Source organism: Falco punctatus, assembly GCF_963210335.1.
Source record: "Falco punctatus genome assembly, chromosome: 4".
NCBI lineage: Eukaryota > Metazoa > Chordata > Aves > Falconiformes > Falconidae > Falco > Falco punctatus.
In genome coordinates this window covers 68,916,712-68,928,883 of record NC_137583.1, presented here as the reverse complement: position 1 = coordinate 68,928,883, position 12,172 = coordinate 68,916,712, and the positions used below count along the sequence as shown (strand labels likewise).

The window sequence follows — 12,172 nt, the reverse complement described above, 5'->3', positions numbered from 1 at the left end:
GGTCGAACATCAAATTATTTTGTGTCTTACGCTGACAAAGCTGTTTGCACTAGAGCCCAGAACTGCATCCCAAGTGTCCAGTCTGAAAATGTAATACTTGGAAGGCATTGGAAAAGATACTGAGAGCAGTTGGTTTTGAAGCCAAGTTTCAAGATGTTTACAGATACTGGAATGAACATAAAATGTGAGAGTGGTATCAGTAGGACTGTGTTTGGTCACAGAGATTCATGTTTTATTGTGCTGTTACACAGATGCTTTCCAGCTGGCCCTATACGGAAATAGGCACACTGCTTGTAGAAAGCTACTTTTCAACAAAACAGGGTAGGAAGGAATGGAGGCAGAAAATATGTCTGAAAGCAAAATGAATTCTTGGCCTGTGCGAACCTTAACACCATGCTTGTTGTATTGTTTTGATTGTTTTGCAGTATGGCAAGACACTATATGATAATTACAAATGTGCAGTGAAGAAGGCTGGCTTGTCCTCTCGGTGGGCAAATCAAGGAATGGTGGAACCAGCTGCCCCTGTAGGATCCTTATCAGCAGGTATGAATGCTGTCACAGCAGTTGAAATCACATTTATTTCCCTCTTCTGTCATCATCAGTGTTGCACAGTCTTTATTCAGAAAACTATCCCATTGACTAAGCAAGAAAATACCTTGTTCTAGACAGCCCAGTGTAGCTCTGATCCTTAACTAAGCTGGCAGCAAAGCTCTCACTTTAAAGTTAGAACTTGAAGAATACAAGGACAGCCCACAAAAGGTCTGCTTAAATCCGAATAATTTAATAAGGTGTTTTTCTGTTGGCATCTGAATACAAATCCTTTATCCTCCCTCTACATTTTACAGACTGATGGTCCATGTCTTGAAGTTTTCTGTTTGCCCATCTCTACACTGGCTGTATCGGAGCTTTTCCTCCAATGAGTAAAAGGGATGAGTGGGATATTCTGAGAATGATCATTTCAGAAAGAGATTATTATAGGGTGAGCCACTCTCTTTCCTAGCCTTTCACTTATTTGCATGATAACAATGTGGATGTTAGGAGAAGGATGCAGAGTGAGAAAGGATTGGGTTATTTTCTAACTTTACTTTTCCAGTAGCTTCATCACACTGCTGTTACCGATTTTATCATCATTCAGATACAACAGCGCATGATACTAGTGCATGAATGTTTTTAGTTTACATGCTTAAGATATGCTATATTTATTAGGAAGGCCATGCTGGCCAAGTACTGCAAAGTACTTACTGTCATAAGACACGCAAAGTCAAAATCAGCGTTGGCAGTTAATATTCTGACTTCTCATATAGACAACTCGCAGTCCTCCAAACTTCTTTCCAAGGCTTCAGTTTGCCTTTTCTCAGTAGGTATGAGAAGATGGGGTGTTTTCTATTATTTCTTGGAGTCAAGTCATGGTAATACGTGCACATTTAGGGTGAGGAGACCCAGTAACAGACTGTTTTGAGATCAGGGGATTTTCTGACGGCTGTGGGTGGGGATATTTGAGCAAGGGTGGATAGGACAGTCGTGGAGCATTTTGTGTTCTGGTACTGATGGCAGTAGAGAGGTGGCTGGCCAGTGGGGCTCCATGCTGGTGTTGCAGTCTATATTGGATATGGGCAGGATCGAGGCCTTAAAAAGTATGTACACATCTGTATAACTTCAGCTCCCGACTGGAATCCAGGAACGTTGCATTTGATCACAAAATATACTGCTAATCTTAACTAATGGATCCCATTTAACGGTCAAGTAACCTGGGAAAGTTTTAGTCGTGTATGTTGTCTCTGTAGAAATATATCTGAAGCATCATTAGCGTTTTAATTGAGGGAAGTCACCGATTCTTGCAATCTTACTGCCCTATATAAAACCTGGGGCCCGACTATAACACTGCATAACCTGGACTGCCTGACTGTGAGCAGCTGTTGGCTCACGTTTTGGAAAGGGAACAAAGCGTGTTTCCTTCTGTTCTGTTTTCAGATGGCTGTATAGCCATTTGTATGGGCTGATTTCAACATAGGCTAAAATCTGCCATAGAAAACTACAGTGCTGTGTGAGCTTGGCGGGGGGCTGTACTCTATTAACTTCAGCAGCAGCCAAAAGCAATGCTTAGGAGGGCAGGTGGAATTTCTGTTCTCGCATCTCATGTAGCCTGTGTTCCCTGGTCAGGCTGCTGTAGCCAGCATTTGTGTGTTCGTGTGTACCCCAAACTGCATAGCCAGGCCGTGGTTCTGAAGTGTCCCAAGTGCCAAGCGCGTCTCGAGCAAAATAGTATTGTTTGCCTCTCTGCCTTACTGTCTGTGCCTTTGAACACTAAAAAACCAGTGTGTGTTGTGTGCCAGCACTGTATCATGATGTTTGAAAGATGAAGGATGTTGCTTTATTCAGATGTTCCATATCACAACAAGGCTTAATATTTTATATTATATATTTTGGGCATATATATTTTGCATTATATTTGGATTACTTTTTTTCCTGCTTAAAACAAATATAAATTCATAAAATTTTGGAGAAATTGACTTGCAAAGAATATTATAACATTTAAATTAAAAATAAATCTTGAGAATAGAATGGATGAACTCACATATTGGATTGACTGGAGGTCCTTTACCTGGCTGACTTTGTGTATAGCATATGTGTAGGTATGTGGCAGGAGATGATGCATCAAATACTGCGTTCAAGTCTTGCATAGTGTATGAGACCCATGAACAGAAAAAGAAACAGATTACTATTTAGCCATGTCCCAACTTTCTGGTATATCATATGTGCCAAGTAGAACGCTATGCTTTGCACTATCTGGAGTGGATCTCTCTGCTCTCTTTGATCTAGTTAAATCTCAGCGTGACTGAGGGCAGCGTGTGCAGCCCAAGCTCCTGCTCTGCTATGGGCAGCAGACAAACTGAGGAGAGAGAGGAACTTGATCTGCTTGAGGGCATGGTCACAGAACCCAGGGACTTGCATGTCTCTCTGCTGAGCACTTTACAGCCACGAGATTGGTTTTACCTCTTTATTGACTTCCATGTTAGTCCTTCAACAAACACAGACTGTAGTTTGAGTGATCAAAATGGTACTTTGGATCAAATATGCTGAACAACGTGCAGGCACAGGCATAAAACACAAGGACTTTAGGCCATCTTCTGTCGTCCCTCGAAGCCTGAAGAGCCCTAGTCAGTTCAGCACACTGCGGAGTTCGTTATTTCTCTGTCAGTTGTGTGATTTGCCAGCACGGCAACAGAAATAATTTATTCTATTTCTTTTCATAGTCATGGAATCTTTTTGCTACCAGAAAAGTACATTTTAAGATTAAAACCACTGTTGTGCTTAGACTTAGATTGTAGACAGCTAAGGGTTTGCTAGCATCCATGAGTGCAACTTTATTGAATCTCAGAACTGTAAACTATAATAGAGCTAAGGCAGTCATTAAGGGTTACAAATGCATGTATCTAGGCACCAAACACTATCTACTGCTTTGACATGTGCAGCTTCCAGAAATCCTTGATTAAACTGGAGAGTTTATTTAATCTTTATGAGACTACACAGGGGCTGGGGATTTTTTCATAATTAAACCTACAAATTTGTCCTTTGGTCTCACATTCACTTACTCCATTCGACAGTACTGGGTTATTTATGAATATCCTTTACAAACACAGTAATGGTGGGCAGATGTTTTGCAGACCTTTAACTTAGCCAGCTAGCAGATCTTCACTAATCTGAGAATACAGTGAGGTTCACAAATCGTCCGTGATTCCAGGTCTGGGAGAATTTTCAGAGCTGTTAGGTCATATGCTAAAGAAAATGGATCAGCCCCTCTGTAGGACTTCAAACCTTCAGCTCGCATGACTGTTACTGATATGAAACTATGGCACTTTTAATCTTTAGCCTAAAGTAAAGAGAAAAAAAAAGCACTAAAAACTGAGAATGTAGTAATATTACAGCACACTACAAACTTCAAAATGCTGTTATGAAAGACAGGAATTTAAACAACAGAAGGACTGAGGGTGGGCTTCCCTATACCACCTTGATTTCTGCTTAGCTTCCCTTCCAAAGCCAGCTCCCCTGCTCTATTTCTGTGTCAGCCTTAATGGTCCCCTTCTGTAATCACCATTTACAATAGTCACAAGTTCTTCATTTGTCAACACCTTTACATGCTCTGATAATTTCTGTCATACGTCTTCGTCATTCTGCCACTTGTGCTGCCGGTGGGATTGTCAGCTGCAACCACGGAGGCATGTGGACAGCTATTAGTTTTAATGTTAAGGTATCTTGTTTATTTTCCTCAGGTAATGAACTGAATATGAAAAGGCAAAAAATAAGCCTGAAGTAGAAAACAGACATCCTCATGGATTTTACTGAATTAAGTACAAAAAACCCCATATTGAGAGGTTCCTTGGTGGAAGTTGTAAAGACATTTTTATAGCCTTTTTCTTAGTTTGCTATTCCTTGATCTGGTTAATATCACAAAATTGTAACACTCTCTTCCCTTATCTTCTTACCTTGTCACAGGTGCTGTTCAGTCAAATGGACAGATTCCCCAAATTGTTTGTCATTCCAGTGCAGAATTTCCAGAGACTCAGAAGAAAGTGGATACATCAGAGGTACAGGTGAGTTACTAGCAGTGCACTAGTTAAATGTCACCTGTGACAAAGTTCTTCAAGTTTGTCTTTCTTCACCCACTGTCTTCCCCTCTCAAAGTGCACGTGTATTGTTGTGACAAGGATTTGGCTCCCAGGCAAAGTGGCTGGTTCCTTGCTGTCCCTCCTCATGCTTTACACGCTGCAGACAGTGTGCCCGTTGCACAGGAGCAAGGAGCCGCTGATGGGAGGGGAAGGCACACTCGTCTACTGTTTTCATTCCTCAGAACAAATGGCTGTGAGTTCAGGACGCAGGAACAGGAACGTGTCTACTGGGACAGCCTAAAAGAGTCTGTGCCGGAAGGTGCCATTTTCTGTCTCTGCCAGAGAACAGGTCTTGCCTTAGTAACACGAAGGATACAGTAGTGTTTTCAGCGGAAACACTGTGCAGCTAAAGATGAATGTGTAAGAAAGGAGAAAGTGTGAAGAAGTAAGGGAAAACATGACATGTTTTCGTTAGTCTCTAAGTGCATTCCTTGGTCAAGCTCCAAATTTTGTCTACTTGCACCGCCTCTGGCTGTAAAAATATCAGTAGGGTGCTGTAGGAGGACTTCAAAAACATCCTACAGAAAAAAAACCAACCTGCATTTGTTTGCAGTTCATCATTCAACCCCTCCGTCATGCATGAAGTGCACAGGACAAGTGAAAGGAAATTCCTAGGGGTTTTTGTCACCTGCATTACGTGTCCTCTACTTCTTGTTCCTGTCTTTGAGTTCCTCCTTTAAAGAGGTCTGTTCTCTGTTCTGAACCTCACTTCCTCTGGAACAGATCACATTCTCAGAACTCAGCCAGTGGTTCTCTCCTCCTGTGTCTTGTTTACTTCCATCTTTGTAGGCAGGGAGCGCCAGGCATGCATGTTATACTTGGCTAATGCCAGAATCAGCACTGCTGACTGCAGGGTTGCAGAGCGCTTCTCTCTAGCGGATGCAAACATGTCACCTTCTTCAGCTCACAGCTCCTGCAAGCCTGGGACCAAAGGAGCAGGCTGTTTAAGGGGGCACTGTGCTACAGTTGGAGCGTTAAGCTAGCTGGATCTAAACTGATAAATTAGCATAACTAGAAATGAATGTATTACAAATCTTTGTTTTCAGGATAGTAGACTTCACACGTTTACAAGAATAGACAGCACGTTTGTATAACTGTCAACAGCTACCAGTTGCTACCTTGCTGTCTGGGGCGGGGGGGGTGGGAAGCAGCACAAATTATATTCAGATATCACCAAATGGGCTTTACTTATCATAGTGTCAACTAGCAAACACAATTGAAAAGAAAAGCCACCTAAAATTTTGTCAGACATCTCCATAATGAACTGCTATCATACAAGTTTTTCTGAACTTGCATGATGGATGCTCTGACTCATTTTTCCGTCAAAAAAAGTTGTTAGAGGGTTTGAATGTCTTGTGAGCTTGCAAACACAACTAGAACTCAGTGACTTGTCGCACTGTTGACTGGAAAGTGGAGGCGGTGTGTGCACGTGCCTTGCCCAGCAGCCAGAAGACCCTTCCCCAGGCTTATCAGTGGCCCTTGCCAGGTCACCAGTGGAGTATCTTTGCCCTCCTGTGCACTGCACAGAATCGTGACCAACAGCTTTCCCGAGTGCCTCGCTTTGCAGTGTTCTCCCTCACGTACGGGGAGGGCCCAGTGCGCTACCCTGTGGGTGAATGCCTATCAGAACGTACAGCAGAGTGCTGGGGCCAGGGAATCCAGACACACAAACTTTAAATTCCCAAATGTCTCCACCTTCTTCCCGTTTCACTGCTGTTGTGTCTAATGACTCTGGCAGATAGGTGAGTAGAATGAGAGATACTGCGGAGAAGAGCCAAAACTACATCTGCTTTTTATGTTCTCAAATCTTGCTCTGTCTTTTTGGATGTAAAAACACAGCACAGATTGTTTTTTTTTCAGTCTTCATGTCCTTAGGGAATGAACAGCAAGGTAGAACATCAAGAAAGTATCTTTATATGTCTTACTAACTGCAGTTCTTTGAAATTTTAAAAGCACCCATTTTCTGAGGACAGCACTCAAAGAAGCACTATGAATACTGTCAACAGGGAGGTTTAAATGGTCAAAGCTCTGTGGGCAGCTCCAGAAAGAAAACTAAATACTATTTGCACTCTTGAGGCAAAACGTACTCTACTTCATCTTGCTGTCTGTCTGCTGCACTCTTCTCATGTATTTTCACATCTTTTCACTGTTCTTAGGCAGTGGCTTTAGTTTACACATGCACTGACTGGGCCTTGTCCTTTTATTCTTCTGCTTATTACAGGTTAAGTCAAATAACGTCAGTGCACCTGGCCTGGCACAGGCACTGTTGAGGCCACAGAAATACCAGAGTAAGAGGAACTCACTGCAGCCTCCTCCTCCACCTGAAAGGCGGTCATCTGCTATTTCTGCTTCACCAGTTCTACCCTCCAAAGTCAAACGAGACAGCGGCATTTTCCTAACAGATCCAGACAGCTTTCCGGCACCACCACCTACATTGAAGATTGATTTTCCACCACCACCGTCTGATTTCTGTGAACCTCCTCCTGATTTTGTGCCTCCACCACCACCAGCCTCCAGCAGTAACGGAGACCTGCCATTACCCCCTCCACCTCCACCTGTCTCTAATAAGCCACCACCTCCAACAAAGAAACCTGTGCCACTTCCTCCAAAAAGGCTAGAACACACAGGACAAGCGGGAGAGCCACGGTCAGCTGGGCCACCTCCATTTGGGGGTGGAGGCAGGCAAGCAGATTTCATGTCTGACCTAATGAAAGCTCTTGAGAAGAAAAGGGGCAGCAGCTCCTGAGCCCTGGGATCAAGTGGACTTCAAGCCACAGCCGGTTTTGTAAGGTATCACGGATGGTTTTGCTGGATCAGGCTCCTACAGGGGGAATTCTCTGAAAGTTCCTCCTGGGGGTCTCAGGAAGTAAGGTGGGGTGCCCTCTCTCCCCCACTTTGTCCCTGTAACCTGCTCCTTCCTACCCTGCCCCACCACCGTTAACTACCATTCCAGCATCAGGCCGAGGTTGAGTCTTACTTCGCTCCATCAGGACAGCCAGGGATGGTGGAGCAGCACCCGGAGCCAGCCGTTGAGTGAAATGCATCTTCCGTGGCTGCCTCTCTGGTAGGACTGGAGCTGAAGGAAAGAGTACAACAATGTTCTCATATGAATTTTGAGAACTGGGAAGATTTTTCACGGAATTCCCCTTAAAGGTTCTTTATCAGAAAACCCCCAGCGGTGGGGTTTTTTATAAAAAGACCCCATTTTTTTTCAAAAATAGTTTGTTTTAAAAAGTAAAACCTCAGCTAGATTATTCTGAGATGCAAAGCAGGCCCAGGGCCATTTCCAGACAGTGTCACCCAAATGTTACACACCTGCTTCCATACGCAACTCCAGTCGTACCTGTCAGCACACACAGTTGCTGCCTTTAAATCTCATTTATTTGGTTAATCTTAGACAAAGAATTTTTTTTTATTTTGAAATATTGTATGCTTCCCTTGATAAGTAGGGACATTTTTTTTCCTGTTGGTTAATATCAGTCTTCAAACTGTACCTAGAAATAGTCTGTCTTCTAAAAGCCCATGTAATTATCTTGTACCTGATACAAATGTCTCCTCCTACATTTTTTTTTCATTTGTTCTCCCATTTTAATTCTGTTGTTCATTTAGGCAGCATTGATTATTAGTTCTCAAATAAAAATAGCTTCCATTTTCTATCTGCACAAAGTGTCATGGTTAATGAACAGCCATTTTACTGCAATTGGTACTTTAAATATTTTAAAGAGTTTTTGCCTATACCTTCTAGTCTTTGGGTTTTTTTCTTCCAGTCTTTGCCTCTTCTATGCACATGATCTTCTAAGGTATCACAAATAATATATTTCTGTATTTTGCAATACAAAAGGCATAAAAAGTAAAACGTGTGTGGTCTGAATCAATACATCAAAGCAGCTGACAGAGCAGGGGACAAAAGCACTGCTGTTTTTCAGGGTCCTACATCCAGAAGTAGTGGCAGGCAAGGGAATGATGACCTGGTGGCAGCACCACAGCCTGGGAAAGTTTTGGATCATCTCTAGTCTTATTTTTGGCTTAAGGTTTGTCTGTACCCACATACCTGCGTAGCAGCCTATGAAAGTTATAACCATGTCTTTATAAAATGCCTTTGGTTTAGAAATCTCTTTTAAAAAAAAAAAAGCTGAAAACTAATGCTGTTATGAACCACATGCATTTCTTCCTGCCACTGAAATGATGTGGTAAATCCCACAGCCATGCCATCTCTGGTGGTAGAAGTGGCTGCTTGAGGCAGACCAATATATGTCTCTGTATGTGGGCAAAGGCAGTTGTGGTTAATATTCCTCCCTGGTTATGAACTTGAAAAAAAATGTAAAAGCATTTTAATTACAAGATTTTGCACGATTGTATGCGTGAGATGCTAAGAGTGAGATATGTATCCGTGCCGGTGGCAGAGAGGTCAGGCATTGCCTGCAGGGGCCACAGTTTGAATGTATACGAGGAGCATTAAGATTCTGTCGATGCTAGGGTTTAAATGAGGCCACCCCCTGCCCACCCCCACACCAGTATGTCACACCACACATTCCTGTGTTGACCCCACTCCCCGGTGGGGGCTTTGGTTTAGTTGAATTATTTGACCAGTCTGGAAGAAGGAGGCGGCTTTTTTGGCCCTCCAAAGTCATGCGGGTATATCAGGCTACCGAGGCCTGGCCTTGAGCCCCAGGTGCCTGGCAGTCTCTGCACATCAATTAAAGCATTGGTAGAGCCCAAAAGTGCAAGGCTAACAGAGGTGATGGCTGGCTGTTACAGCCCTGCTTCACTTAAGAGTTACAGACCCTTACCTTCTTCAATTTCCACAAATTTGGAGCACAAAGAGCCACCCTTGAATCCGAGTACAGACAGCAGTGCTGGCTGGCCCATCTTGCTTTTCTTCAGATGGTCCCTACTATGTTTGCACGTTTCAGTGGCTGCAAAAACAAGGAGCAGGACTCTGACAAAGCACAAACCATGAGCACGCCATGTCGGGGACCCAGACCCCTGGCAAGTCGGAGCAATGCAAGGCAGCAGCACGTGCCCATCTCGGCACTAGGAGGAGGGGGTAGTACCTGGTCAAGGCAGCAGGAGTGAAAGGACAGGCTCTTGGAAGGAGCCAGCGCAGAGGGTGGCCATAGACACAAGAGGAACTTGGGGATGCACAGACGGTGTTTCAGAGCAGGGATGCTTCAGCCGGGGAAGTGCCACACCGAGTTGCTAAAAAAAGTTTATGTGTCATCCTGCAACTTAATCTTTTCTCAGTTGAGACAAGCTGAGGCCAATTTTTTTCCTGCTGTAATTGTGCCCATCCCCAGAGTTACTCAGGCATAGCCATGGGGCAGCCACTCTCCATTTCCTCCTTCCTTTCTTTGGTTTGCCAGCAGTGTGAGCACTGGAAAAGTAACACTCACATCAGAGACATGGGGATGGGGGGGATGTCTTATAACTGCTGCTAACCAGAGGAGGCTCTGCAGTCTATGGTCGAGGAGCTAATATTGCTGGCAAGATGCTATTGCTTGTACATCTGTGCCTCTACTGCTAAACGAGGATGAGGATGGAAGCTTGAGGCTGACCTAGTGCTCACCCGTACTGCCAAAGTGGGCCCAAGCACAGTCCCAGGAGCAATTTAAGGAACTGCTGAAGCCAGGCACCATTCCCAGAAGACAACATGGAAATGTCTAAAGCAGGTTTCACCCCCCACACAGAGATGCCCTGTGGTGTGGATCTGGCCAGTCAGGGTACCAGTTCATGGGCCAAGGGGCTGGTTCCTGGCCCTCTGACTTTCCAGTATAGACAGAGCCCATTGCTTTCACTCAGTTGAGCAAAAAGCTCTCACCAAGGGAACTATGTTCACCAGTAACAACCACAAATGTTACCTAGAGGTTTTGAACTGGCACACTAGAACATTCAAATAGTATCTCATCATCTCCAAACAGCCAAACTGAGAAATGATCTTGAGGTTAGTGCAAGGCTCATAAACTTAATACAAGCTTTAGTTGGAAATGCAGGAGAAAAAATACTAACTAGCTAGAAGCAGGAGGTTTAAAACCTAGGGGGTAAAAAAAAAAAAAAAGGAAAAAAAAAAAAAAGGATTGTTTCCCAACTTCTTTCCATATGTAACTGAGGTAAGTAATATGCAAAATGACTAAATGCTGCAGAGCTGGGTGTCATTTTCTGACAAGGTATTAGGAGTGCACATCTTCAACACGCTTGGGTAACAACAGCTGTCTGCTATCCCCGTATTTTTAAATCAAACTTTAAATAAAATACACACCCAGCATCAAAATAAAGCAGAACACGTCCTTAGAAAAATGTTGCACAATAAGCTAGTTTTGCTGAATTCACAAAGCACTAAGACTTCCACACAGCTTTCCTAGCATTCACTCTTCTCACCACAACACTCAGCCTCCTGCCCTATTTCCTCCCTTCTCTTTTGGTACAGCACAATAAACTCAATGTTATACATTTTACATCTGCAGTCAATCACAACGCACACACTTAATCTTACACAAAAGTTGAGCTTTCTTTGAAACAAAAACAATCAAAGCCTACAGAAAACTCCAGCAATCAATTAAAATGCTGTGATGATTAGACCTCTATCAACTATTTTGTGTATGTACATGGCTGCAGTGAATTTCTGAAATGTAAGTATTCAAATTCTCCATTCAAAGAGCAGAGCTACCATCTTAATGATACACAATTATCTGGCTTTATTTGGTACAAAATAAATGCTGCAAAATACAAAAAGATCTTCCTTTCCAAGACTAAATCAAAGCGCTTGTAAAAAATATAGATTAATCCTTCTACCTCCATCTAACTTACTGCCATACAAAATTGTCTTATTCCTGTAGGTAGCAGTAGTATGTACATTGCTAGAGATTACAGTAATTTAGTCTGGAAAAATCTGAAATTGCAACATATTATTTTTAACCTTTCTCAATACCTCACATGGAAGCAGTCTCAGCAGCCATCATCTTCTTTGGGCGCTTACATCACTGAACTGGAAGGACCTACTTCAAGCAACCACTTTTCCATCAGTCCTTAGGATTAGAAAAGTTAAGAGTCCTGTAGAAAGGTCCACATGTGGGGGATCAACACTGCTGCCCCTCATAACTGTCCTGTAATACACGAGGATGAGAGTACAAATAAACATGTTTGATTACCAGCCACCATATTTTTATTCCCCATGTGCTCCTGCATCAGTGCTGTGTGAAAGAAGAGGTGGCTCCAGAACTGCAGGTAGAAGCCAAGGATTTCACAGAATATATCATGAAACAGAGTATTAATGCTTACATTGTCATAATAAAAATCATGATTAAAACCTCGAAGTGGAAAGGGAGGTGGTACAAAATGCTGAGCATGGTCTGGGCTCATTTCTTTACTTTTACATAACATAGTTAAAAGGCAATGTTGAGATAACTGTATTCTTCATGTGTTTCTCATGCACTTTTTGTCAGACACTTTTAAGGGTGGAAAAGTAGAAACTTAAATGGATCACGTGGCAAAACTACAGGACAGGACTA

The 12,172-nt window shown here is 43.0% G+C and overlaps 1 protein-coding gene across 1 annotated transcript in view; it reads left to right on the top strand.

Annotated features, from left to right (window-relative positions):
- APBB1IP (amyloid beta precursor protein binding family B member 1 interacting protein) overlaps window positions 1–8,321 on the top strand; it is a 67,270-nt gene extending 58,949 nt beyond the window's left edge. Inside the window, exons 12-14 of the mRNA XM_080386000.1 lie at window positions 426–543; window positions 4,495–4,592; window positions 6,889–8,321. Coding sequence (XP_080242126.1) covers window positions 426–543; window positions 4,495–4,592; window positions 6,889–7,413 — 741 coding nt within the window. The 3' untranslated portion in view covers window positions 7,414–8,321. The remainder of the gene's footprint in view (window positions 1–425; window positions 544–4,494; window positions 4,593–6,888) is intronic.
- The last annotated feature ends 3,851 nt before the right edge of the window (window positions 8,322–12,172 follow it).